The sequence below is a fragment of the Thermothelomyces heterothallicus genome (genome assembly GCF_042370625.1).
Source record: "Thermothelomyces heterothallicus CBS 202.75 unplaced genomic scaffold P884_scaffold_2, whole genome shotgun sequence".
NCBI lineage: Eukaryota > Fungi > Ascomycota > Sordariomycetes > Sordariales > Chaetomiaceae > Thermothelomyces > Thermothelomyces heterothallicus.
In genome coordinates, this window is record NW_027192563.1 from 339,008 (window position 1) to 365,505 (window position 26,498).

The 26,498-nt window shown below is 56.9% G+C and overlaps 11 protein-coding genes across 11 annotated transcripts in view; 6 read left to right on the forward strand and 5 right to left on the reverse strand.

Annotated features, from left to right (window-relative positions):
- The first annotated feature begins 176 nt into the window (after positions 1–176).
- P884DRAFT_235859 (60S ribosomal protein eL37) lies at positions 177–1,255 on the forward strand. Its single transcript, XM_069439969.1, has 5 exons — positions 177–196; positions 400–427; positions 494–529; positions 641–711; positions 781–1,255. The coding sequence occupies exons 1-5, from the start codon at positions 193–195 to the stop codon at positions 927–929; spliced, it is 288 nt and encodes a 95-aa protein (XP_069300931.1). The 5' UTR covers positions 177–192; the 3' UTR covers positions 930–1,255.
- Positions 1,256–1,315: 60 nt separating this feature from the next.
- On the reverse strand, positions 1,316–2,515 carry P884DRAFT_326798 (uncharacterized protein; the record flags this gene model as incomplete). The annotated part of the gene is made up of 2 exons (XM_069445496.1): positions 1,656–2,515; positions 1,316–1,588 (listed from the first exon to the last, which is right to left on the reverse strand). Exons 1-2 carry the CDS (start codon positions 2,391–2,393, stop codon positions 1,316–1,318), a joined length of 1,011 nt encoding a protein of 336 aa, XP_069300932.1. The 5' UTR covers positions 2,394–2,515.
- A 580-nt stretch (positions 2,516–3,095) lies between these two features.
- On the reverse strand, positions 3,096–5,952 carry P884DRAFT_48424 (general substrate transporter). The gene is made up of 3 exons (XM_069445920.1): positions 5,546–5,952; positions 4,777–5,476; positions 3,096–4,712 (listed from the first exon to the last, which is right to left on the reverse strand). Exons 1-3 carry the CDS (start codon positions 5,703–5,705, stop codon positions 3,338–3,340), a joined length of 2,235 nt encoding a protein of 744 aa, XP_069300933.1. The 5' UTR covers positions 5,706–5,952; the 3' UTR covers positions 3,096–3,337.
- Positions 5,953–7,696: 1,744 nt separating this feature from the next.
- On the forward strand, positions 7,697–8,353 carry P884DRAFT_296481 (uncharacterized protein; the record flags this gene model as incomplete). Its single annotated transcript, XM_069444415.1, has 2 exons — positions 7,697–7,839; positions 7,921–8,353. 2 exons carry the CDS (start codon positions 7,697–7,699, stop codon positions 8,351–8,353), a joined length of 576 nt encoding a protein of 191 aa, XP_069300934.1.
- An 865-nt stretch (positions 8,354–9,218) lies between these two features.
- On the reverse strand, positions 9,219–10,226 carry P884DRAFT_296482 (uncharacterized protein; the record flags this gene model as incomplete). The annotated part of the gene is made up of 1 exon (XM_069444416.1): positions 9,219–10,226. One exon carries the CDS (start codon positions 10,224–10,226, stop codon positions 9,219–9,221), a length of 1,008 nt encoding a protein of 335 aa, XP_069300935.1.
- A 302-nt stretch (positions 10,227–10,528) lies between these two features.
- On the reverse strand, positions 10,529–14,142 carry P884DRAFT_254536 (uncharacterized protein). Its single transcript, XM_069440897.1, has one exon. The coding sequence runs from the start codon at positions 14,101–14,103 to the stop codon at positions 10,813–10,815; it is 3,291 nt and encodes a 1,096-aa protein (XP_069300936.1). The 5' UTR covers positions 14,104–14,142; the 3' UTR covers positions 10,529–10,812.
- An 865-nt stretch (positions 14,143–15,007) lies between these two features.
- P884DRAFT_289286 (uncharacterized protein) lies at positions 15,008–16,758 on the forward strand. The gene is made up of 3 exons (XM_069443988.1): positions 15,008–15,274; positions 15,337–16,353; positions 16,412–16,758. The coding sequence occupies exons 1-3, from the start codon at positions 15,144–15,146 to the stop codon at positions 16,440–16,442; spliced, it is 1,179 nt and encodes a 392-aa protein (XP_069300937.1). The 5' UTR covers positions 15,008–15,143; the 3' UTR covers positions 16,443–16,758.
- A 243-nt stretch (positions 16,759–17,001) lies between these two features.
- Positions 17,002–17,902, reverse strand: P884DRAFT_296485 (complex I intermediate-associated protein 30-domain-containing protein; the record flags this gene model as incomplete). The annotated part of the gene is made up of 2 exons (XM_069444417.1): positions 17,002–17,759; positions 17,824–17,902. The coding sequence occupies 2 exons, from the start codon at positions 17,900–17,902 to the stop codon at positions 17,002–17,004; spliced, it is 837 nt and encodes a 278-aa protein (XP_069300938.1).
- A 3,100-nt stretch (positions 17,903–21,002) lies between these two features.
- Positions 21,003–23,557, forward strand: P884DRAFT_191098 (uncharacterized protein; the record flags this gene model as incomplete). Its single annotated transcript, XM_069437572.1, has 10 exons — positions 21,003–21,117; positions 21,363–21,414; positions 21,469–21,549; positions 21,606–21,920; positions 21,988–22,129; positions 22,180–22,270; positions 22,340–22,527; positions 22,593–22,824; positions 22,881–22,954; positions 23,018–23,557. The coding sequence occupies 10 exons, from the start codon at positions 21,003–21,005 to the stop codon at positions 23,555–23,557; spliced, it is 1,830 nt and encodes a 609-aa protein (XP_069300939.1).
- A 1,662-nt stretch (positions 23,558–25,219) lies between these two features.
- Positions 25,220–25,453, forward strand: P884DRAFT_254541 (uncharacterized protein). Its single transcript, XM_069440898.1, has one exon. It carries the CDS (start codon positions 25,269–25,271, stop codon positions 25,446–25,448), a length of 180 nt encoding a protein of 59 aa, XP_069300940.1. The 5' UTR covers positions 25,220–25,268; the 3' UTR covers positions 25,449–25,453.
- Positions 25,454–25,466: 13 nt separating this feature from the next.
- P884DRAFT_48496 (uncharacterized protein) overlaps positions 25,467–26,498 on the forward strand; it is a 2,366-nt gene continuing 1,334 nt past the window's right edge. Inside the window, exons 1-2 of the mRNA XM_069445921.1 lie at positions 25,467–26,186; positions 26,253–26,464. Of these exons, the coding sequence (XP_069300941.1) occupies positions 25,748–26,186; positions 26,253–26,464 (651 nt within the window). The 5' untranslated portion in view covers positions 25,467–25,747. The remainder of the gene's footprint in view (positions 26,187–26,252; positions 26,465–26,498) is intronic.

Genomic DNA, 26,498 nt, shown 5'->3' on the forward strand with positions numbered 1-26,498 from the left:
TTTTTTCCGCAGCCCTAACCAAGGAAATCGCTCGGCCACACATTCCCAAAAATTCGCGATCCTTGACCCGCGAGAACCTGCACATCACAACGATCCGCCTGTCGACGACGACGCAGGTAAGTTCAATGGTGGCATACAACTGTTCTGCTATCTTTGAGACTAACTCATTTATTCTTCAGAGACATCGCCAAAATGAGTATGTTGCCCTTCCCCGACGCTTTCCAGTCCCTTTCCTGGTCAACACCCGTAACCGTCACATCGACTTCCCATGACCCGACGACATTATCACCCCCCGTTTTACGCTCCACCAACAACTCCTTCTCTGAATAGTTTCGGAGGCGTTACTACGGATATTGGCGTTCTTGATGTTGGATCAGCCGTGCTGACATACAACTACAGCCAAGGGTACCTCCAGCTTCGGCAAGCGGTATGTTTCAATCCTCCACGCAAACAGCTCTGTTTCTGGATCCTGAATGCTGACGGTCATTTCCAGCCACACCAAGACCCACGGTCTCTGCAGACGCTGCGGGTAAGTCGATGCTCCGATAAGCAAAGACGAGACGAAGACGATTCGACCGTTTAGCGAACAACGGAGACAACAAGACATCCTTCACAAGGCGGAAGTTAACACATTCACCAGCCGTCGGTCCCTCCACAACCAGAAGAAGGTCTGCGCGTCGTGCGGCTACCCCTCTGCTAAGATCCGCAAGTGTACGTTCTCGACGGCAAAACACCGAAACCCCTCTTGCTGGATCAATCGCTGACACGGCCGCATTGTAGACAACTGGTCCGAGAAGGCGAAGCGCAGAAAGGTCACCGGTACCGGCAGGATGCGGTACCTTAGCACAGTTTCGAGGCGGTTCAAGAACGGTTTCCGGACCGGCACCCCCAAGGGCGCTCGCGGCCCCGCGGTTTCCACTTCTTCATAATGGGTTGTTATGACGGCAGGGGCGTGGACGACGGGATGGATCGTTTTCGGCGAGCGGTGTAACATGGGCTGGACACTTTCCGGACGGACCTACTCGCTTTCCGCTGCTACATCACAAATGGGATGATTTCGCGCGCACGGGACTCGGTTCAAAGACGGTCAATTGCATCGAGCACAGGTCATGAAACGGGCGTCACGTTTGGGACCAATCACACAGATTCATTTTTTTTCCGGGCAGGTTCCGTGTGAAAGGGCAGAGACATGGTCTCTGGGGATGCAAGAACCGACTGGCGGCCCCGCCGGTGTAGGACAGCCTAGCGTGCAGCGACCTGGCAAGTAAGGGGGAAAACGGAAGTGGCACTCCGATTACCAGGGGTATCATCTTCATTACTGGCCTCGTTCGAATACTCTAACACCACCGTCGCCCCCCACGTGGTAGAGATACTCGTGATTCTGTGCAGGGTCTCTCCTGTTTGTGATTCTGATAACTCCGCTCACGTCTTGGGCCGCGCCTGTGTCGAGCAGCCGCAAGCTGAGGATCGCGTCGGCCTCGTGGGCCAGACTCAACACGAACCAGGCGTGCTGCTTCTCTAACGTCGTTTCCTGCTCCTTGATGAGGGGGTCGTCGGCCGCGAGAGTGACGATAGCAGCGTGTGTTGCCTTATGAAATGATGTTAGCTACCGCCCATTTATTTCTCCGCACTCTGGACCCCGACATAAAACTCACCTCCCTCAACTCCGTCACTACCTCTTTCACCCCCATAGCCGTCCACGCAGCATCAGGCGGACCGCCTGGCCGCGAACTCGGATCCATCGCAGCAAGCACGAAATCCAGCCCGTCAATCACTAGCACAACCTTCCTCCCAGCCTCGCCCTCATCATCCCCCGAGGGCGTGCGGGGGCCAACCCCGTGATGAGGATTCCGCAAGTGCTCCACGCTCGCCAAGACGGTGTCCCGGATGTCGCTCGGGCCCGCCAGCGCCGCGGCCGTCCGCCGCCACCCTTGCCGCGATACCTGACCGCGGCCCGCCGTCTCGGCCCCGGCCGCCGAGCCGCCCGAGAAGAGCCCGCCGGCGGGCAGCCCGTCCACGTACGCAAACTTGCCGCGCCGCCCGGCCGCCTCGAGGTCGATCCCCAGCCGGGCGAGGCCGTCTCTCCAGAAGGTGAAGTCGCGAAGGAAGCTCACGAGGAGCACGGCCACGTCCTCCTTTCCCTCCTCCTCCTCCTCCTTCTTGTTCTCCTCGTCTACCCCCCCCTTCTCTGTCCCTCTCCTCAGCGCATCTGCAATACCCGTCCCGTTCCCCAGATGAGCTGATGGCTTGGGATTGGATTTGAGGAGGGCGTACAGGTGGCGGAGGACGAGCCAGTTGGTGCTGGCGCCGAGGACGCCGGTGAGCAAGACGAGGGAGGCTTCTGGCGGGAGGGAGAGATAGGGTTCGAGGAGGTGTGGGACGCGCGATGTCATTGTCCCAAGTTGTTTGTTTGTTGTGAGTTCGCTCGCTGCTGCTTCCTCCCCTCTCACCGTGTGTTGCTGGTACGCTCAGGTGGGTATCTGTCCCGACATTGGTAGTGTACGGATCGATTGGTAGGTTGGTTAGATGGTTTGGTGGGGCCGGAAAAGAATGAGCAGGTAGCTACACAGTAAGTTACTGCGAATGGAGGGGTCGAACAGGCCGTGGGGCACACAGTGTGAGCGACTTGGTTGTGTACAGTACGGCGCCATTGACCACCATCGCTATGGCGGCCAAACGCCCCATCTATCCTCTTTTGCAGGTTATGGGTCTGCAAAGCTCCTGTGAAATGCAGTCCTGGCCAGGAACCAATATCTCTGTGCGCGTTACCCGCATCAATTGGGTGGTAGGTATCATTAGGTTACGCGTGTCTAACAAGTATGTAAAATCTATACGCGCGTTGCGCGCCTATTGAGGATGTGCAAGAAAACGAGTATTGAAGCTCTTCGTTGGCACCTTCTGGCTGTCAAAATTATGTGGGTGGTGGGGGGAAGGGCGGTTGGCAAACTTGATCCTTCCGCAGCTTGAGGGACAAAGGTGTTTGGCGGCCATAGAGGAATCAGTTCCAAGATGTACGGATAGAAGAAGATCCATCAACAGTCAGAAGACTTAAAAACAGAACATGTATTCACGTCTTTCTACATGACGCCCTCTCCACGTATATCATGCAAGTTCGTAATTCGTGACAAAACCAAGAAATAACAGAAATCTGCTCCACATATACGCCATTATATCCCAGATGCCGACAAATATCAAATGTAAATGTTGCCGATGTGATGCGGTGATGATGCCGATGCTATGCCCAACCATGCAATGGATGAGGGTTCAGAGCAAACGCCAGAAACAAAAGTCAAGGGGTATCAACCGACCAAACCAAGACGGGTCCAAAGGGATACTTTCAGAACCGCTCCATGAAGTTCCTGCGCACCGTCCACATACGGAGCCGCTTACCAAAGATGTACATGGGAATGGTGAAAAGCAGCAAGATTAGTTGGATGATGCCAATCCAAATATAAACGATCTTGGGACCGTCGTCGGAGAGCCATCCGGTGACGAACAAGCTGAAAACCAAGCCGTGCAGGACGTTCTTGCTGAAGTTGAGCGTGACCAGGGCTTCGCCTGCGTACTGCCGGTAGCTGTCGACGCAGAAGGTGATGCTGGTCGTGGAGCCCATGGTGCAGCCGAACGAGATGATTCCAAAGAAGGCCGTCGGGACCATCCAGTGGTCGTGAACCTGGGCAGACCAGCCGAAACCCATCAGACCGATGACAGTGGTGATGGCGATGGGGATGGCCATGACAAGTCTAAACTCGGGTTCGTACAGGCCGCCATTCCGCCGCGCCATGGCCTTGACGATCGTGTCTGATATTCTTCCCGCTACCGCGGATCCGAGGATGCCACCAACGAACGGGCTGATGTAGACCAAACCCGTCTGGAGCGCATTGAAAGTGTAGATTTCCTCGCGGTAGATGACCGCCACGGATTCGGAGATGACAATGAGCCAGCCAACCGAGCATGCGTAGACAACCGAGGACCAGAGGACAGCCGGGTAGCTGAAGAGGATCAGAGGCCTTACGACAACCTTGTGCCACTTGTCCTTGTTCAGGCGTCCATTGAACGGTTTCAGCGACTGGATAAAGGAACGGGGCGGTTGGTTGCGCAGGGCAGCCGTATAAGCTATCTGGCCGTTTGTCTGGGTGCTCCGGACGGATTGCGACTCGGTGTCGGTTTCGTATTGGTCAAGGCGTGGGAGGCCTTGCTCGATCGAGGGTGTCGGAGGGGCCGAGGGTGCCGGAACGGCCGCGGATGCGGGAGGAATCGACAGCTTTGCCGGGGACGGTGGCCGTGGAGCACTCGGGGAAGCTTTTTCATCATCCGACGATGCGAGGCCCTCCCCCGAGGCTCTCGGCTTTTCGGTTGCCGTTTCTTTTTCGGCTGCTTGCTCCTCTCCCGACCCGCTGGCTGACGACTCGCTCGACGCATCGGCAAACTTGACCTTCTCTGTTGGCGCAAATCCCACGCGAGAAGCTTTCACGCGCTGCTCCGTTGTGGTTGGCGCTCCTGTAGCATCGACGGCGTGATCGAGTGAGGGCCGCCTGGTTGGAGCAGGCGTTCCTTGCAGGACATCCTGCCTGGACGAGATTCGCCGAAAGATATTTGGCCTCGACCTCGTCTTCTTGACTTTTCTTGGAATAGGCTTGCGGTCCCAGAACGTCTCTGGGACGAAGAAGAATAGAAGCAAGCCGCAGAAGGCAACCACGACAGCGACCATCCTGCAAGAAGCAGTTAGAAAAAAATTTTTTGGCTTGCTGCGGGAAGCTGGGGAATCGGACGTACCAAAAGACCCAACGCCATCCCATATTTTGTATGATGACGGCGCTGACGAGGGGAACGAGGTTTTTGCCGCCAAGCAGAAGAAGCGTGTAGATGCCGATACGGAAAGCACGCTCATGGAGGAAGAAAATCTCGGCGATGGTAGCCGACGGCAGACACTCAACGGGGCTGACTGCGATACCCTGGAAGATCCGCGCGACGACGAGGGAGGGGAAATTGGGCGAGGCAGCGCACCAAACCGAGGTCGCGATGTAGACAATCGCCCCAAACAGGTAGACGGGCCGCTTCCCGTACAGGATGGCGGTAGGGGAGAATATGATGGATCCAAGGCCCATGCCCATCATGTAGAGGCCCGTGGTGAGCGAGACGCTATGGACGTCGACGCCGTACTCGTTGGCGACATCAGTGAAGCCGGCGGCAAGCAGAGGCGTAGTGCCGCCGCCAACCATGCAGAAGAGCCCCAGAGACAGCAGGGCTAGGTCTCTCCGCCACGCCGGCCAATTGAGCGGGTCGTTGGCCGAGTCTTCGGGCTGAGGCTCCAGGATAATCTTGCCATCCCGGGTCTTCTTTTTCGGCACCTCTTCCACGTCATCGGGGAGTTGGTGGATCACACCCGTGGGAATGGACGAGTGCGATGTTCGCGCCGGAGCGTTCCTCAGCCCAAGCGGTTCATTGTGGTCGGCAGCAAGCAACAGAACCGAGCCTGTTTGGCGGGTTAGCGGTCGTGTTGGGAAGTACTGGATGGGATAGCTAGTCGGTTTCTACAACATACCTGGAACTTCAATGGTCTCCTTATCCTCCAGAATTCCCATCGTCCACCTAGGCGGGCCGGGTCTCTCGCTGAAGTCCCGCTCCCCGGCAGACTTTCGGCCAAAAAGGGAACTCCATGGCCGCCGCGAGGGACGGGAAGTTTGTTGTGCATCTGACGCCATTGTCGCTTCTAGGATGTGATGTGCCAAACTCGACTAGATCCTGTGCCGAATACAAATACAAGGCGAAATGGGAAAGAGATATCCGAACTAAAAATTGGCCAGAAAGAAGCAGCCAAAATTGGCCGAAAAAAAGCAGGTATAATACTCCCCAGGCCGGCGTTGTAGCGCCAAAAAAGGGTGGGAAGATGCTGGCTGCAATTGCGTTACAACAACAAAGCCAGGCGTTGCTGGCCGGACGGAACCCGGAAGGGGTGTTGTTGTCGGTCTGTAAAACCGGAACTGAGACCAGCGGAATCGCGGAACTCCTGCCGCTACAGGCCTTAATGCCTGCTCCAGTGCGGACCTGGGGGAGATGGAAGAGGTGAACGGCAGCTGGGATGCTTGAGGAACGTGAGGAAGGAAAGAAGGAAGAGAGGTGGGCAGTGAGCCGCAAGCCTAGAGATATACTTATTAACACCTGGGTACTTTTCAGCTAGTACTAAGATGCGAGGAGGTCACCCCAACACGCGTGGGGTCCAATGGAAGATCCGCAAGGATGTGTCTCCAACTTTCCATCCTCTCGCATCTACGCTATAATCCGTAGACTGGTACGACGCAGTGCCGCATGGGTTGTTGGCCAAGAGCCATGAAAAGCACCCCGCCAGAAGCGAGGGCCTGGCAATCGGTCATGGGAACTGGCGCGGGGTGTCTCGGGTGTGTGTTTAGCTTGGGGGGCTGAAAGACCCCCGAGGTTTGGGGAGAGAAACACCCCGGCGATTCTGTACACAGTACCGCGCCAACATGCAGGAAATCAAGGAACGACCCGTTAGGCTGGGTAGCCCGGCGAAGCCGTCCAGCAGCCAAAGCAGACGGCGCAATCCTCAAACAGATGAGCAGCGCTTCGTGACCTTCTTTGTGACAAGTAGGATGAGGATAGCCAAGCAATCGCGGTTTCTGACTCGACGACGTGCCGTGCCGAGAGCTTACTGTCGCACCTACCACCACCTTCGAGAATTTGCCACAAACAGTCAGGTATCGCGATAGAACCGAGATGGTGCAATGCGCCGAGGACCCTGAGAGTATCTCTGTTTGGGTCGCGGGGAGCAGGAAGCGGGACCTGCCTGCCTCAGAACAAGCTCGCCAAAACGCACCAGCAGGCATAGCGCCGTTGCCCCCCCTCCCCCCCCCCCCCCCCGGCGGGGGCTGCTAACCAACTGGTGGCGCGGGGCAGAGATTGAGGCTGCCTGAGGGGCTCTTTCTCCCCGCCCCGCTGCCTCTCACATGCGCACATCACCGCTAATCAATGCACGCATGTGGGAAAGCGATCGTCTTTTGTTCTGCGCCGCAATGTCCGCATCCGGGTTGCTACTGTTGATGGCAAGCCATCGATAGGGCCCTCGAGATGCAGAATGACGATGCCAAGCCGCGTGACAAGCCTTCGACGCCGTACAGTACTCCCGTGCGCCCGAAGGTCACACAGGCAACACTTCTCAGTGGTTCTATTAACACCCAAAACGGACAGGAACCGCAGCCGCATCCTGTTGATGCATCACTGGACAGAGCAATGGCAGGCCATCTCACCGCTCATCTGATGCGACCGATGAGATCCATGTTCTGTACGGATCATTATGGAGCTGCCCAGGAATTCTCGCCTGCATTCCCCTACGCAGTACGGAGGTAATTCAGCACGCCAGGCGCCGAGTGCAGCTTGTGATGCGCGCCAAGTCTCCCCGAGCCCACCCTAGCATGTGGGGTGGCTGGCCTGACGGCATCCGCAGCGATGCAACGTTGGCGGCAGCACAAACGAAACATTAGCGTCCGTATTTGGTAACTTTACAGAACCCTGAGGGTAGCGTGCGCGAGTGGTGATGACCTCACCCTAGATGTCGAAAGAAAGCTCGCGAAAATTCACAATTGAGGACATTGTTCGAGTAAGGTGACGGGCTATTCGGGTTATTCCGATTTTGCCTTGGCTGCTGCTGCACTCGCCTGCGCTGCACTCTAGGGAAACGATGCAGCTCCTCGGCTCGTCGCTCGCTGCCGGGAGCCGATTTTTCAGAGCGACGCCCCTCCCCAAACATGGCCGGCTAGTGGTATCACGGCTGCGCTTTTCAACGTCGCGTCCATCACGAGCATCGAACCAGGTTTATGCCTCGTGGGTTTTACCTCCGTTCCACACCCACAGCGCGCGTAGATCCTCCCCCGACCTCGAGAACTGACCGCAGACGCGCTCCAGGGTTCGCAATGCCGACCAATTCCACACCTACCAGCTCCTGTCGTCCTCCTCACGGACGCCGCTGCTGACCCTCTGGACGACCTCGTGGTGCTCCACCTGCCGTGTCGTGGCGCCGCTCATCCAGGAACTGGTCGAGTCCGGCGTGGGCGAGGCCGAGGGCGGCGTGGCCTACTGCACCGTCGAGTATGACGCCCCGGACGTCATGGCCGCCGGGCTGGGTCTCACCTACATGATCAACTCGGTCCCAACCTTGCTCAGTTTCGATGCCGGCGAGGCACAGGTGCGGACCAAGGTCTCGGACGGGAGGAAACTGGCGGACCGCAACTTTCTCGAGGAGTGGATCAGGAACGAGGCGAGAAGGCACGGTAGCCGCGGGGGCGGAGGGCCGAGTGGCGGGTCGAACCTCCTTGGTAGCATTTTCGGCAGGTCATGATGGCGCCAGTCTAGACGAAGGAGATCTTGGTTGTACGGCCAATAGTCAACGGCGTGCATACCGTACGTTTATGTACTGTACATCAGACCGACTTAACGACGGCGCGAAAGCTTAATCCGATATTTCTACCGTTCAATTGAGACACATCTTGCATACCCGTGGTCTCGACGCATCTCTGGTGCCCTCCCATCACCCATTTGGCTCAACAGTCCTTGCAGTCTCGCGACATTTGTGTCCAATCCGCAGCGTCCGCTCTGAGACATGTCTCGAGATAGAAGCCCATCTAGAACCTTTAATGAGAGCTCTGAATGGAAACGATGTTTGAGCGGGCCGTTCGTTCCTCAGATACCCTGCCTGGTCGGTCTCCCGTTTGCGCCTGTGCCTCGCCGTCGAGATCACTGATTGATGGTGCCGTAATGGCGGACAAGAGCATCAGCTTCAGTTCCACCTAACACAAACTGCAAATGGCGACTCGGTTGCCGGACGAGACGGATGGGGGCCCACTTCGGGGAACAACTCCTTTCGTAAAACTATCAACCCACAGCTGAGACGATGTCTCAGAGTTCCCCAGACCGTTCGCGCCCGAATTCTGAGCCAGCGCTTAACCCCCCTCCATGAAATCACAAACCTGGGAAACCCTGGTACAGTAGTACATACGACATACAACTCCCAAACGCCTATCCATGGCCAGATGTTACCAGACCTAATTCCAACACCGAGCCGAACCGGTACCACATGTCATCATCCCAACCTTTGTCAAGACCGTAAACCAATGACTGGGCGACACACATTCCTCCCCAGAGGACGCGCCAAAAAAGAAGAGGAGAAAACCGGAGACGAACTAAATCCGGGAGGAGCGCACAACCTAACTCACGCTTGCGGAAGGAAGATCCAGAACCTGCCGCAAGACGGCCTCCGAGGCCCTGTACCACCTGCCCCTCGCCTCCAGCTCGTCCGCGACCCCGGCCTGGGCGTTGTCCCTCCTCCGCTTGGCCTCCCGGGCCGCGGCCGTGCTGGTTGCCCTCCTGTTCTCGAGCGCGGCCACCTCGGCCCCGAGCCGCTCCATCTCCTTCCTCTTGCGGGGCGCCTGCGCGCCCAGCACCTCGAGCTCGCGCTCCACGGCGCCGAGCTCCCGCCTCCGCTGCTCCACCAGCTCCCTCGTCTTCCCCAGCGGCATGTTCATCATCGCCGCCGACATTCCTCCCCTCCCCGGGGCCCCATCATCATCATCATCATCATCCTCCTGCTGTTGCTGCTGCTGTTGGTGCTGCTGCCTCGCCCGCAGCTCCCGCACGCGCTCCTCCAGCTCCGCGATCCGCCCGGGCAGCTCGCGCAGCAGGTCGCGGCCGGCGCGGACGTCGCCGTAGCGGCGGGCGAGGTGGCGGCCGCGGCGCTCGAGGTCGTCGACCATGGCGGCGACCTCGGTCTTGAGGGCCTTGAGGGCGGCCTTGGCGGCGGCGTTGGCGGCCTCGAGGTCGGCGATCTCGTGCGGGGTCACGATCAGCGGCGGGTCGCCGACGATGGCGCGGATGAACTTCTCCTTGGTGACCTGCTCGACGTACGAGAAGCGCAGCTTGGCAAAGAGCTCGCGGTAGTGCGCCAGGTCGGCCTCGAGCGACGCCGGCGTCGGCCCCCTGTCGCCGCTGCCGCTGTCGAGCGACGCGGTCGACACGTCCGACCTGCGGTTGGCTGCCCCTCCCTCGCCCTCGCCCGCGCCCTTGCTTGACGGCTGCGCCGACAATATGGGTTCGCTGAGTTTGAGGATGGTGTATTCTTCGCCGGGGGCGGAGCCGGACTCGAGCTCTTGGAGGGCGCGGAGGACCTCGGCGGCGCGATCCGCGTCGGGATTGGCGGAAGATGCCGCGCGCGACATGGCTAGTTTCCGCGTCGAAAATGCCGGGGCTCCCGTGTCAGTATTTTCTTTGCTTTTTTAAAAAAAATTTCCTATCGGGAGCGCGTGGAGTTTTCGTGTAATGAGCCACCTTCTTTTCGAGATCTCAATCCCGAACCCCTCGAGTGTGGTTGTGTTTGTGTTGTTGATTTGCCGAATATGGATAGTTAGTTAGCGGGCAGCAAGGCGATAATCGATAACGCATAACCCTAACCCTTCTCTCACTCGATGCGCTCCGTCCCAACTCACCCCGTCTACCCCCCTACGACAGGAACCACTCGTCCCTCCAGGATCAATACTGTTATTATCGAGCTTTGAATGCTAAAATAGATAAAAGAAAACAGATACTGCACCATTCCCCTGCCGAATGGCTATATGCCGCTTTCAGGGCTTTGAGACATTGAGAAAGCCAGAAACCATGAGCGCCAAAGACGAGCAGAATAACGCCCTCCCAGAGAAGCCAGGATTCCCGAGACACGATAACAGCACAATGCGAGAAACGCCGCCTACTTTTCCGTCCTGAACCAAACCAATATTAAACGCCCACCGTACTCTGCCCGCAAATCCGTCAGTGCAGCCCCTCGACGAGAGAATAAGGCTGATCCTTGAGATATCCGTTCCCGTACTTGGCCGTGATCTCCTCGCCGTCTCCGATGGTCCTCACGGCCACGAGCATCTGCCTCCACCGCCCAGAGATCTTCATGACCCTAAAGGTGGCTGACGGGTCCGTGCTGTGGGTGACCTTGCGCACCCAGTTGCCCATCCGGCCGGGATAGATCTCCGCCACCGTCTCGTCATCCAGATCCGGCCGCCGGAGCGGCATGGTCCAGTGCCCGGGGCAGGAGCCCGGCGGCACCAGCTCGCCGACCAGCTCGCCCAGGATATCGTTTGCCTTGTGCGTGCCCACCGACCGGATGCCGGGTCCCTTTGTCGTGTCGTCCGAGATGCGCGGGATCTGCGGAATCTTGACCTCGGCACAGCGGCAATTCTTGCGCGGGCAGAGGCTGCACAGCTTGTCGCCGGGTTTGACTAGGCTGGGGTCCGACGGCCAGTCCCAATCCCAGCCGGCCGGCCGAGGCCAGAGATACCCGCTCCGGCTATTGTAGTGATTCTGCTTGAGCAGGCGGAACGGGGCGAGAAGGGGAGAGATCTGCTCGGCGGAGAGGTAGGCGGTCGTCATGCTCTCCCAGATGAACTCGGGTAGCTCCAAGCATTCCCAGATGTATTTCTGCAGGATCGCACCGACGCTGCACAGCCGCCGAACGAACTCGTTGTCCAGTTCCGTATGCAAGCGCGCCACTTCGCCCTTGAACAGGGCAAATTCCGGGCAGTCCAGGTCGTGCGGAATGAGGCAGAGGAGGCCGTCATATTCCCCGCAGATCGTCGCCCAACACTTCCCTTCGCGCAAGCAGTCATCAAGCTGCGACCGCTTCGTTTCGTCCCAGCCCAGGGACTGAAGCATCCCGTTCACGTAGTTGTGTGGCGTGAGGTGCCCTGGCCGGCTCACCGCGAACTCGACACAGAGCGCCAGCTTCATCTTGAAGAAGCGCGAGAGGAAGACGTGCAGTTCCGGATATCCGTGGGCCGACTCCTCGACGGATCTGACGAGCCCAAACCTGCCCAACACCGTCGGCGCTGACTTGGAATACCGTCTCCACTCTCGAACCAAGTGCGCGAGGCGCTCGAACGACGGCTTACCGCCGAGTTTATCGGCCGTCAGGCTTCCAGCAAAAGCAGCCTCACGAGCCTTGAGGAGCGTGGAAAGGCGCTCAAGCGCGCTTTTGACGGGCAAGTCTTGCGATACGGGTGCTGATGCTGTTTCCACTCGTAGCTTCTTGGAAGGTCTCGGACTCGGCATGTCATGGTCCCTGTCGGGATTAATCATTCTTGCGGTCTTCCGGAAAGGTGGCAAATCCTCCTTCTTTCCGCCAGGTGAAACAGATTGGATCTTGGCATGGGTAGCGAACGGGGGTTGCTGCGGAACGATCGAGACGGGTTTCGCGACAACATCCGGAGCGAGCTGTTGCGGCTGCGTTCGAGGTGTCAAGTCACCGGTCTCGGCGACCACTCGGGGTGAGTTGGTAGGTTGCTCGGCAGATCTGAATGACGTGCTCCGTTCAGCCGGACGGGCATCAGCTTGGGCCCTTGGTGCATCCACTGACGTCGTCGGCACCTGCCCTCTTTCTACGACCACGTCCGCTACCCGTCCTGTCGCTGTGTGTCCCTCATGCGACGCGCCAGGTTCAGGCGGCGGAGTGACCGACTGCGTGAGCTGCGAGCCGGCGGGCTCGGCTCGTGGTCCAGAAACGCAACCAGCGGCAGGGGCTGCATGTCCTTCTTGCGACCCCGTCGTCTCAGGGGTGCCAGGTAGCCGGCGTTCGAGCTCCGACGGCGGCTTGTCATAGATTTGGAAGTCTTCCGCAGACATAGCAAACTTATCAGGGCAATTCCGGTCACAAAACCGGTAATCGGGGGGGCTATCCGGTGATGAGTTATATTCGAGGTTGATGGCAATGGCGTAGTTGGGACCGAGATTCAAGACCTGATGATAAGTCCCCGGCTCTGTCACGATGGCCTGTCCGGGGATGCAGTAATCGAGAGTATATTCGATTCCCCATTCGTCCAATTTAGAAGGGGAGATGAATCGGCTGAGGTGCCTCACGGCCTGCGAGCAGCGACGCATTTCGGGGTATTCAATGGCCATCCTCTCTTCGAGTTTCTTGGCAAAGGCAGGCTTGATGAAACACCAGAATTTGTGCTCTCCGGAGCGGAGGAGGTTCTCGGACCGCACATGCGCGTCTTCCCTGTGCATTGTCGTAAGGGTCTTTCCGGTGAGGTTGAAGTAGACATATTGAGTATTGATGCCCTCGAGTCTGGTGCGGCCTCTGCGCCGCAGCTTCTCGCCGGGAGACAGCTCAACATCCTCGAACAGGGGATTTCCAATGATGTATGGCCAAGTGCCCTTGGGCGGATTCGCAGCGGAGGAATTCCACAGCTCCTTCTGCTCCTCCAGGGACCATTCCATCTTGGCACTCACGGGAAGAGGGAGGTTAGGCGACGAAAACTTGAACCGCCTGCCGGTATCGATCTTGACAAGGCCCAGCCGGTCGACCTTGTAGGTAAATGAGGTCGCATGATCTTTTCCGGGGCGAGCCATCTTCTGCACATTGAGTGGGGGGAGATCCCGAACTTGGATCTTGAAGTAGCCGACATCCTGGACAACCGGATGGCTCGAGTAGATCTCGAAGAGCTCCTCGTTCAGGACATGAATGTCCTGGTAAGTGCAATCGAAGAGGGGCGATGCATCATGCTTGGACGGCACCGGGCTCCGATAGACGGCGCCATTGCTCAACGTGATCCCGTAGGGAGCCTGAGGGTGGAGGCCGTGATCGCGGATGGCGGCGGAGGGAGCCTCTTTGATGGCCGGCGCCAAAGCCGATTTGCATTCCGTGTTGTCTGGGGGCCGCACCACGGCCGGGACCGGGGCGGGAGCCGGCGAGTGGATGCCAATGTTGCGCTGGGCGGCCGGGTCTGGATGCTCGGCCTGTGCTGCTGGAGACTGGAGGACCCGCTTGGAAAGAGGGAGGGACGCTGATGATCGAGGCGTGTCGGAGCCGCGACCCGACGACGGCGTGGGCGAACCATGAGGCGTGGCTAGCTCCCGGACATTATTCAACCCGGTAGACACCTGGTCGAGGCGGCCCAAGAGATGTTGCAGCAAGTCTCTCCCAGCCTTCGTCCTCGGCGGCTGCACCTTGCGACCCGAGGCAAGGCCATGTTCGAGATAGCCTTTAAGCGCGACGCTAATCTCTCTCACCTCGCCGCTGATGGAATCGACCTTGAGCTGAAGGGCGTCCATCTTGCGTGCCACGAGGCGGATGAGGTGAGTCGGCAGGATGAGAGCCGCCGCGATTGATTGGGAGATGTGCAGCGGGTTTCGGGCGCTGATTGCTCGGGTCTGTAGGCCGCGCTAGGACGGGTGATTGATTAACTACTGCGTAGGTACTTGGTGGGGCTGGCCTAGCTGAGTGACGGAGGTAGGTGCTCTCGGTGCTACGCTGCAGCGCGAATGGATAGGCTGCTAACAGTGGGACTGCTCCCGTGCCCTCGTTCCGGCAAGATCATGCAGGGAGGTAACTAGGGGCGGGGCACCGTCGACCCATTTTCCCACTTAACTACCTGCTAGGTACCTTTCCATTCGCGTATTATACTGTACATACATTACGTACACGGGGACATCAAGAAAGCCATTAACAGGGTTGCATACCACGTATCCCTTCGTGCCAGCCCTAAGGGCTGCTACTCACGGAATTGACGTCTGTGTCGTCGCGGGCTCAAGACGTTGGGGCTCCAAAGAAGGAACTCTTCGAAGGGTCCGCTCAAACAATGCTCGTGTATATAGTATGTACGGTACTGTTTCCTTGGTAATGCAATATCGGGCGCCGCCGATTGCAAATCGAGTCCTTGAAACATGACGACAAAGAGGATAAAAAGATCGATTCCAGTAGTGTCTCTTGGCAATGCGTAAGGCCGCTTTCGCCCTGCTACCTCCAGGTCATTTGGACAAGTTCGAACTGCGCATGTACCAACTGTACAGAAATGGGTACGGAAGTACATGCATACAATCATTCGCCCAGACGGGGGAGTTGCGGGCTCTGCATGCTCGAGACTCGTGCTCAAACGGCGATCTTAACGTGGGGTCAGCGGGAACGATTTAGCGAGTGGAGCTAGGCGATTAGAGACCCTTGAACTCTCGCAGCCGTCCTTTTGCAATTGTCGAAAGTCAGTTTGCCTCTCTTAACGCGACGGAAACGCCCGCTTCTGTGACAACCACGTTATTTTTTAGGTTACATCTGCACTCGCGCTTCTTTCGAACATCACGGCGTTGTTGTGGCTGCTATGGAGAAGCGTCTTTTAGACTCGGACACCATCTTGACCGATGATGTGGTCGCGGAGCTCCTAGCAAAAGAAGCGAACGATGCAGCCATCAAGTACTCCTCAATGGGCCTCGAAGCTTTCAAATCGACCAAGTGAGCACTTCCGGATCTGGCGCGCGGAGGTCATTGGACTTCAAGGAGCTCATGTCACACAGGCCGTCGAACAAGGCAAAACCAAACACTCGCTTCCTGGGGCGCGTCATCAAAGAGACGACCAGCCATAACGCCGCTCTCCTAGCAAAGGAGACCGCCGAAGCTCAAGCGCGCCTCGACGACTTGACCGAAGCTGAAGAGAGGAAACGGCGAAGGCTAAATCCCAGTGCCTCCGATATCAGGCGCCGACAACTGGGCGATATCTCGTCGATCCTGGCGGGGCGAAAGCGATCCAATGACGCAGAGCGACGTGGAAGGTCGAAGAAAACGGATGGCGGACGGAATGATGAACAGTCCCGAGACCGATCCCGCGACCGGTCCCGCGACCGGGACCACCGACGCGGCAGGCACGGCACACGGCAGGAGGACGACGACGAAGAGGGACGCCGGTCGCACAGAAAGCACGACGACCGGACACCAGACGGCCGCCGCCGCCGCCACCGCCGAGATAGGTCATGCTCGCCGCAGCAGAGGGCCCACAAGCAGCGCGACCGGTCACCGTTGGGCAGCAGGGTTGAGGACGACCGGCCGCGCCACTCGAGATCGCATCGGAAGGAGTCCAAGCAGGATTCAGACCTCATCTCCAGCGAGTCATCCAGGCGCAGAAACTACGGACGGCTACGAGAGGAGGACGATAATCAGTCGAGCGCCTCGAAATCAAGCAGGGCAGCCGATGAGGACGAGTCCGATCCGTTGGAGGAGTTCATCGGCCCCGCACCACCGCCCAGAAGTCCTGTTCGGAAACGTGGGAGAGGTGCCATCCGGGGCGCCGCGGCAATGGATAGCCGATTCGCGGAGGGCTATGACCCAGCCTCTGACGTCCGACCAGACTCGGCTGAGGCGGACGACTGGGACCAGGCGGTCGAGGCATACCGTGACCGTCAGAAGTGGAAACAGCAGGGTGCCGAGAGGCTACGAGCCGCCGGTTTCACGGAGGAACAAATCAGGAAGTGGGAAAAGGGTGGTGAGAAGGACATTGATGATGTGAGGTGGAGCAAGGCTGGAGAGAAGCGCGAGTGGTAAGTAGGAGGACTCTCATTTCATACCGACACACCGAGCCCTAACATGGCTGTTTAGGGATAGGGGCAAGGACGGTAGCTTCTTTTGATCATGCCCAAGTTAGATCCCCTTTGCGTTGGGGCGGCGTTCCGGTTATGAAAGCGGGATTGTATTCGAAAATCATGCATTGGTGGGCGTTCCTGGTGCATATTCCTACCCCCAAGCGGTATAAACGGCTGGGTGAGGTCCAGAAAGTCCATTGGAAGAGTGCGCGTGTATCGTGATGAACATCATGGAAAACATACCTCCCTTACGCAATTGGCCAGGAAGGCCGGCGTTCGGCCTTGTTTACCGGTCTGAGAGTAGGTAGCCGGTCGGCTCCGTTGTTAGAGTTGAGGGTATCAGTCGGTTGAGGTTGTTGGAGCGAAGAGTGCAGAGCTAACATATACTACACCGGGCTTGCTAAGCCTCGGGTATGAGAAACAACAAGGTAGAAGACTGCAACGGCAAGCTCAAGTTCAGCGAGTCGTAGCTGTCACTCCTGGCCATATTATGCCCTGATCCTGAATAGTTTCGTAGTACGTCCACCCCGTCTTGGGTAGAAGCTAAGCAGACAGCCACAATCCTTCTTCACGGGTTCTGGATAAAATACATCCCCGCGCCCGGACTTAGTTGTCCCCCCAAGCAACCTTCTGGCCCTGTTTTGTCTTGAGCTTCCCCTCCTTTTGCACGGGCGCGCCCCCCGCATCCTTGGGCCTCGACGCCGACAGGTCCACCACGGTATCCGCATCACTCTCGTTATTTGTGGCCCACATCCTCTCAATGCAAAGCTCAAACGGACCCGGTATCCTGTCTGTCAGGCCGATTCCGATCGACTTGACCTTCTGTCGCATCATCTCGGTCTGGGGCTCGACGACGAAGCCGTAGTTGGTCCGCACAAAGTCGTTCCACTTGACCAGCACCGTCTCCCACTCCCCGGGCTTCTTGACGAAGAGGCGGTGCTGGTGCAGATCCGTCGGCACGACCGACTCGGTCTGGACGTTGATGAAGTACGCGCGGCCGTCGGACTTGACGCGCAGCGCGAGGTAGACGTAGGGGTCGATGTTGATCAGGCTGCGCCCGAAGATGGTGGGCGGCCGGTCGCGGGTGCGAAAGGCGGCGTAGCCGGTTCGCTTGACGTCCGGCCGGTCCTTGGGGAGCTGGGTGGAGATGGTTCCGTGGAAGCGGGCATAGCCGGGTGAGTTGGGGGAGGGGGGCGGGATGCCGGAGTCGGGGGCCGGGGAGGACACCCAGTCGAGGTTCGCGTTCGAGAAGCCGCCGATTTCGACGTCGGACATGATCTTGCAGTCCTGGATCGATTCTGGGCTGTGGAAGTTGTGGAGTTCGTAAGGGCCTTGGGCGCCCTTGATGCCTTCCAGACTGAAGACTGCTCGGCAGTTCTCGGTCAGCTACCACGTAAGATTCGGGCCTCCTCCATTACCAGAACGTACCAATGTGTGAGAGCCTTTTGAATTCGTCGACGCTGCGGCCGATAAAGCCCTTGTACAAGAGCGGCCGTGTCGCCTGCATGGTGGGCGAGTTGTCTCTTGTCTGCTTGCGCGATGCGACCAGAATCCTTCCTGTGTAGCTACCTGATTGATGGGATCCCAGGGGGCGAGAGCGCCGAATGCTTCAAGGCTCTTTGCATGTTCCCAGAATCACTTGCATAATGTGTCTGGGGAATGAGCTCGCGACGCTCAATCCATTGGAATGCGATTTGGTGCTGTCGGAGCTCTTCGGTGGGTTTTGTTACGGAAACGTCATGAGCAATCTGCGACTCTATGCCAAGGGGGGGGATCCCCACCATTTATTGGTGGGCCGCTGCGTTGGTGCTTCGGCCACGTGCTTCTTGTTGCACTAACTAAGGATTAAGTGAAAAGATTCACGGATCCTACGTACGTCCCCAGGTTATCGTAAGTTTTAGAATCAAAGGACAACAATAATGTGGATGAAGTTGTTAAAGCACCTGAAAATTGTTCACCCTCTAATCTCGAGGCTGGAAGGTCTGCCCTACCACCTCCGGAATACGCTCAGTGCCAGTTACTTTGGGCTGAACAGGGCAGCAAAGTCTGTCTTCTGGCACAAATCAGGCATCTCGGCCGTCGATAGTGTAAAGTTGCGATACAACACCTATACGAATGACAAAATCTCGTCAGCATAACCAAGTTTCAACTTAAGAATTGTGACTAACTAGACGTTATTGACAAGCAAGTTGTTGAATTATCAAGCCGCCTCTAAGTCACAGTTCTCGTAGAACATATTGATCTTTATTTCTTGTCCCTTGCAAATTCCCCTATCTCGTTGCATTTGTTCTCTTGCCCAAGATAGGCTATCAGACCGGCGTTCGATTCCTTGCCTGCAACACTGCCGGTGCCAGAACCGAAAATTTGAGACAAACGCTCGGGCTCCGTTGGTCAAGTCAACATTGATTGCTCTGTTTCTCTTGGCTTCTTTCACATTGCAAACAAACCCAAAGTTCTTACCATTCCCACTTGAAGAGAAGTCTTCCAGCTTGCTTCAGTATTTATTTGGAATGTTCCTGACAAGCACCCACTTCTTACCAATGTGTGCCATGCCAGCGCTGCTGATGAAGCCATTCCTCTTAGTACGGGGCCCCGTCTGGACTGGCGTATAACAGATTCCCTACTCCAGAGAATCGCAAGGTGATGATAGGGATTCCATTACTTTGACACTGCCTAGAAGACGAACGCTCACGTTCTTGATAGCTTGCATCTTTGGCGAAGGTCCATTCCAAGACCGCACACGCTTTTGTAAAGTAGTCTTGTTCTCGCGTACTCCTTTATTACATTTTGGGCTCTACGTCCATTCACGTAAGCCAGGTTGGACACCGTCTTCGTTGAAGACCAAGGCTAGTTTTGTCTACATCTGTGTTTCCCCTACGGACCGGTTAGGAACTTCACCTGCGATGAGAATTTGGAGGATATCACGATGTATACGTAACACGACTTGTGCTCCTCCCTTTAAACAAATAAGCATGTTTTTATCAGATCACACTGACAAACTCGATCACAAAGAGCCGGTTGTATCTCACTTACAGATACTGACCAGCGTCTGCTACACCTTTATATAATCACGGCTACAGACATGGTTCTTACACAACCGCGATTGCCTATCATAGCTACCACTCTTTTGTTTCACATCATGTTGGCAATGCTGCAAGTAAATATAAATAGTGAACGCATGAAACAACCCCTCGCACAGCCCCGATGACGACGCGGATACTGAACGAGTCTGCACTCGGACTTAACTCAGCAGGACAAGCTCTGTGATGCCATGGCCATGTCTACTCTATTCATGGAACCTCTACACTTGCACCAGCAGGTTCCCGGCCGTGCCCTGCGTCTCGAACATGCCCGCTCGGTGATGTTGTGTGTCCCGGAGATGGCCTCACAAGGCTAAACCGACCATCAATCTTGTCGCCCGAAATCCTATTGTTGCCCGGCCGTTGCCCACTGCCGGAATAGGCAAGCGGGTCCCGGCCGTGCTGTTGTCGCCGGCCTCCGGATCACGCCCGGAGCGGGGCCGGTGCGGCGTGCCCGGCTCCGAAATCAGTCTCCGACCAGCCCCACAAAAACAACATCTGCCGGCTCCCGAGTCCTGATCCTGCCGCCTGGTTCGCCGCCGCTCACACGTAGGTCAACCGGAGGGCATTTTTCTCATTCGCCGCCTCCTCTTTACCTCCTCTTCGAAGTTAATTTGTGTTCTGATTCTGATTCCCGACGGCTGTTCAGGGTGACTATAAATACCAGACAAGTTTCCCCATCTCCTCTCTTTTCTTCTCCTCCACCACACCGCAAGCAACCTTTTACGCCTGCATTGTGCAGTTTCAATAGCATCTTCCACAAAGGTAAGTGAGACATCCATCCTTGTGCGTTCTCCTTGATGCCAGACGACGCTGCTGCACATTGGATTCACTTCTTCGAACCTGCGTCCACTCTCCTTGCAGTTCTGCAGCCTCATCTGCCTGTCTGTGTGAGAGAGCGCAAAGGTGGCCTTCTGCCAAACAGAAAGGCATCTTGTGGCCAGGGTAAACAGACACTCCCAGTCGTCGCCGTCGTCGTCGACGGCCTGAAAGACCAGGTCGCAAGGCATTCCCCTTCACACTCACCCAGCTGCTCTTTCCTCCCCTCTCAGAGATAAATCACCTATCTTTCCTCTGCTTCCTTGTTTCCTTCCTCCACGAACCATCAAAACAATCCCATTGACTCGAGACCATCGATCGATCCCCAAACCAGCTTGCCATCAGGCCTACTGTCCTTTCCCCTGAACATCCTCTTCCCTGAATTCCATCACTCGCTCATTCTTCTCCTCCACTCTCTACCCGCTTGTTTGAAAATCGGTGGTCAAGTTTGATAGCATTTCCCCTCTTCCTCGCGCGATCCGCGTTGATCGACCTGACCACCAACTTCCCCAGCTTCGTTTTCCCCAACAGCGAAAACAACGCGTCTCACAAACCATCAACAGGAAACTCGTCTTACATCTGCGCCTCCGGAAAGCCTCGAGATCACCTTGTATCCTCCCCAAAGACTTCATTTGGGTGTCCTCTCCGTCGCGGAAAGACGTCTTGATCGCCTCCATCACGTCAATACCAGACAGCAAGACAGCAACAATGTCTGCCATGCTTAGAGCGAACGGGCTCGGCGGCTCCGCAGGCAAGGTTCGCCGCGTGCGCTCCTTTAGCCTCAGCAATGCTTCGTCGAGCGACTCGTCGGATTCCGAGAATGGTAAGTCACTTGTCGCTTCGCTCCCATCTGTTTCGTGGTCGCCGGCCTTATTCCCCATATCAATCCGCCTCGTCCTGCATTTGGTACCGCAGGCCAGATTCACTCACCAACATTTCTCGCGCCATCTGTGGCATGAGAAGATGGTGGGTAATTGGGATTTTGATTCAAAATCTGGCCGTCTTTTTCCTTGCATGGCGTCCTTGGTTCTTGGTTGTTGCGGATCTCGCGATGCTGACACTCATCAGCCGGCGCTCGCCTCTCCGTTGGCGGGCTGTCCGATTCTCCTCCCCGTGTTCGGTAAGTTGTCCCGTAGCCCTTCCCTGTTGGTACTGGCCGCTGATTCTCAACCAGATTTTCTTCTATCACTGAGGAGATCGGCCGTATGAGCATCGCCTCGAGCATCGCCTCGGGAAGCCCTGGCAATGTCACCACGTGAGTCTTTCACCCTGGCGCCCACGATGGCATTTGCTGATCCTTGGTTGTCGCAGTTCGTCTCCTTTCCAGATTGGCATGAAGCCCAGCGGAGCCGTCTTCGAGTCTCCCCGCATGAAGACTCCTGCCAAACCCGTTCGGCAGTTCGCTGTCCCGGTCATGGATTCATTCGACGAGAATGAGAATGAGGAGGTCAAGATTCCCAACGTCGAGGTCGACGAGCGCCGCCTGACGCGTTCCGTGACGACCCCCAACGCCATGATCGCGACGCCTGGCGAGCGCACCCTCCGCTCCTCTTCGTCTCGCCATGAGATCGGCGGCATCGATGCCCAGGGCATCTATCCCCCCAGCGCCTGTGTTTTTGTGGCCAAGTAAGTCACTGTCACCTTCCAACTATCCTGTTCGCCCGAGGGCAAGCCTGACAGCTGGAATCAATAGTCTTCCCGAATCCAAGGATGACCGGGCTCTCGAAGCCGCCGTCACTCGCGAGTTCAGCCGCTTCGGCACCGTCTTCGTCAAGATTCGCCGTGAGAGCAAGGGCAACGTTGCCGGCATGCCCTATGCGTTCGCCCAGTATACCGTAAGTTCTGGGCGATTTCCTCATGAACCTCACATGTCTGACAAGCCCAGAACGAGGAGAACGCCAGGGTTGCAATGGAGGAAGGTAGAGGCATCCTGATTCTCGGCCGCCCTTGCCGCACCGAAATGGTCAAAGCCAACCGTACGTGATGTTTCCTGTTTGTCGCTCAGAGCAACACCACTGACCAGGACTCTGTCTCGCCCGCCTTAGGCACCTTCGTCATTTATAGTCGCCGCGGCGAAGAAGTCACCCCCGATATCGCCCGCGAAATCCTCGAGCCTTACGGGGAGCTCAGCAAGTGCGAGATGCTCAGCGTTCAGATGCAGGAGGCCATGAGCCTCCCGAGTGCTGTGTTGGTCGAATTTGCCAAGTTCGATCCCAAGCGTGATCTCAACATGGTACATTTTGGGCGACCCCGTACCACATCGGATCATGTCGTTGACCTGCTGACGTTTTCCCATAGGCTGTCCGCCAGCACGATGGTTACCGCATTGATGCCTTTGATGTCAAGAAGAGGAACTTGATCTCGCGCGGTGACGCCGACGAAGAGTTTCTCCGCAAATATGACGTGGATCGTCGCTCCGTTTTTGTCGGCAACCTTCCCGTCAACACCCAGAAGGAAGAGCTTGTCAGCCTCTTCTCCAACGTCGGCGACGTTATCGGTGTCAACATCATCTCGCGTGTCAACTTCCACGGTCGGTCCATGTCCGTTTAACCGCAGCTTCTCTCGGGTGCTGATGATCAGTAACAGGCCAAGTCACTCGCGCCTTCGCATTCGTCGAGTTTTCCAGGGCTGACACCCCGGACCTGGCGGTCGTCAACTTCGTAAGTACTGCTCATCGGCCTCCGGCATCTCCTCGGATTCGCGCTGATGGCTCTTGCTTCCAGAACGACACAACTTTCCGCGGCAACGTCATCAAGGTTGAGCGGAAGATGTTCAAGCACGTCGGCACTCCCCGCCGTGTCAAGTCCCAGGCCTTCTCCATCAAATCGTCCGCGACCCCCAAGACGCCGAAAGCCTCCGCTGTCGCCCGGTCCCCCAAGGCTTCCGCTGGCCACTTCTCGGGCAGGCAGGAGGAGACGCGGGCTCCTGCTACCCAGCAGAGCTTCAACGACCCGACTGCCGGCTATACTTTCGCTCCCTACGGCTACCCGCAGCCGGCCCCCGCTGCCCCGCCCAGCGGTGTCACCGTAGTCGGAGCCAGTGGCCTCCCGGTCACGCCGTCCACCACCCCTTTCGCTCCGAACCCGTTCACCTACGCGGGTGGCTTCTGGCCGGGCATGTCCATCGCCCAGGACCCCGTCACAGGCCAGACTTTCTGGACCTACACCCCGCCGGTCGCCGGTGCCACCACCACCAACGCGCCGACCGAGTCTCCCACGCGCCCCGCCGCCGGTGAGAACGCCTATTTCCACGGCGGCTTCTGAGGAGACGCACCGCGCATTTATTCTCCCAGATGTCATTTTTTACTTTGTCAGACATACCCAACATCAGTTCCGTTCATCGCTCTCATTCCTGGTCTGCATCGCTTCTCGTTGTTTTTTTTTTTCTTTTCTTTCTTTGACGGCGCTCATGGCAGCCCCGCAATATTGTCCAGTCGGTCGCGCATCTCCTTGCAGAGATGAGGACCAAGATTGATTGACAGAGATCTGACCAGTCTCCAACCCTTCATGTAACGGGGAATACGTCTCTTATGATTCTTGTCCACTCGGTCGAACCACGACCTTTGAGCGCTCGATGACGAGACTTGACGACAAAGTCGTGGTGATGTTTCGGGATCCTTGGTTCCCGCAATTCCTCGATTTTCTGAACTTCGGAGCTGAAGGATCTTGTGGCGGCTCGGATTGGCGCAATGCGTCTGAATGACCACGGATGACATTTTCTGAGCGAGGTGCTGGTGTGTGTGTGGATAGGTTATCTTGTCGGTTTATGCGTGGACTTCCGTGGCGCAGGATATAGCGGGCGATTCATCGCCAGTGCTGGATCAAACTGCCGGCGGACTTCCTCGAATTTCCCCTTTTTTTTGCCTCTCGTATTCCCCTCATATGGATCTGCCTTCCGAGCAGTTGGGAACTTTTCAAGTCCTCGTTTGGGAGTAGCACGGAGGGAGGAGTGATGGGTACCGAGATGTATCTAACCTTGAGATGCCTCGACATGACTTCCCCATGTTGTTATCTCACTCCATAGAGGCATGGAATGAGGCAATCAATCGGGACATCCTTCAGAAAGGTGTTCGACGACTATGATGATGATAAGTGATACTGAGCTGTAAGTGTACTGTGGTAAATGGTAAGGAGGGGCCAGCGATAGGCGGGTTTGTTGCTGCAGATGTTCGCGGGCCAGACCTTCCCACCGCGGCTTGGCGCCGCCCACTGGAGGTAAAAACCCGCATTTTAATGCAACGTTAGCTTCCTGAACAGACTGTTGACACCAGAATCATTGGTCAGGCACATGTTAAAAAAAAAAAGTTCGGCACGCAACCCGAGCTAGTGGAATGGAGTCGCAGGATGCACGCAGGGCTGCAGGCCATTGAAATTGAAAAAGACCGCAGCTCCCTCCCTTTTGGGCGTCTCTACTTCGTATTTTCTCATTCGAAAACACATGAGAGGATCGACGGACAGCTCTTGTCACTTGAAGCAGCACCGGAGCATTTAGCGATCAACTAGTCTCTTTCGCGTCATTCACAGCATGGGGCAGCCGTCGTTCGAGGCGTCCCACGCCCTCGTCTATGTGACATACGGAGTATTTCTGTGAGATCATGAGACCTACATTCGGCTGCTGGCACATCACCAGGGCTATATATATATATATCAGAGGTCCATGCTAACGGAGTACGCAGGTTGGTGGGAACAGGCGTTGCCTGGACGTTCAGGAACCAGAGCAAGGGAGAGTTCCTGGCAGGCAACAGAACTCAAACTGGTTAGGGCACACTCTCCTTCGCCTTCACCAGCGCTCGGAGAGAAAACTTGAGGAGAGCTGCGCTTCTCGTTTTCAACTCAGCCCCCTTTCCCCTCCTCCACCCACCTAGCCTAAGGGAATCTCGAACAGACAGACAAAAGAAGGGGGATGCTAACCACTTATTCTCGACAGCTCTGCCGCTCGCCCTGAACTTCATCGCATCCGGTGAGTGAGTGAGCCATGCGGCTGAAGAGAGAGCCAATCGGCCGGTCTTTCCAAAATCAGGGCGGTGGCAACGCAGGAGTCAAGCATCAGACTCGCATCGTTCTCGATTCGGCAGGACACTTGATCGAGGAATGGCGTCGTAGGGCGACGACATGTGAACGGCGACAACAGACGACAAGGAAGGCCACAGGCTGACCAAGGTTCGTACCCCAAACCTCACCAAGCCCTGGTCTCTCGTCCCACGCCGTCACCGGGTTTCCACTTCGCCCCTGCCGATGTGGGAATCCTGGTCGGTCTGTTGCGGATGGGATGACTAAGGGTTGCGGCTCACTACGGGCGCCGAGTTGAAGCATGTTCGCCGGCTCCAACCTCCCCCGTTCGCTGGCTCTTTCTGCTGTTCCATGGAAGAAAAAACCAGCGAAGCGGTACGCGGAGGAGAACCGACGTCTTGTGGAAACGAAGCTGAGATTGTACCGTGATACTCGATCAAGTTAATGCTTGCGTGGGAAACGTGCTGCCGCTCTGATATTCCCCCTTCCCCCCCTTCTTCTATTCACCAACCCTGTGTCAGCATACTAATCCCAGCAGCCCTCGGCTCCGGTATCCTCTTCACTTACCCTCAGCTTGCAACGTTGGCTGGCGTTCAGGGCGTGGTCGTCTACGCCTTGGCGTCCTCCCTCCCCCTTCTGAGTTTCGCTGCGCTGGGCCCCATCATCCGCCGCAAGTGTCCCCAGGGGTTCGTCCTCACCGAGTGGACCAGGCAGCGATACGGGACGCTTGCGGCTCTGTACCTAAGCTTTATGACTCTGGTCACACTGTTCCTATACATGGTTTCCGAGCTGTCCGCCATCGGACAGGTTGTCAACCTCCTGACGGGAATTGGCGGGCTGCCCGTGCTGATTGTGGAATGCGTCATCACAACCATCTACACTTGTACGTCCAGAGGAAACTCTTAGTTTGTGCAGCAAGAGAACGTCCACTGACCTACCGAATAAAAAGCCGTTGGCGGTTTCAAGGTGTCCTTCTTTACGGACAACATCCAAGGAGCTATGGTTCTGGGTCTTATTCTGATCGCCACCATCACCATCGGCGTCGAGACCAAGATCGACACGAGCCTGATCGAATCTTCCGGCCTGACCAAGGCTAGTCTTCTTGGCTGGCAACTCCTTTACATCCTGCCCGTGGCTATCCTGACTAATGACTTCTTCCTCGTACGTTGGTTCTCTTCCTTGCCCTCTCCTCTGC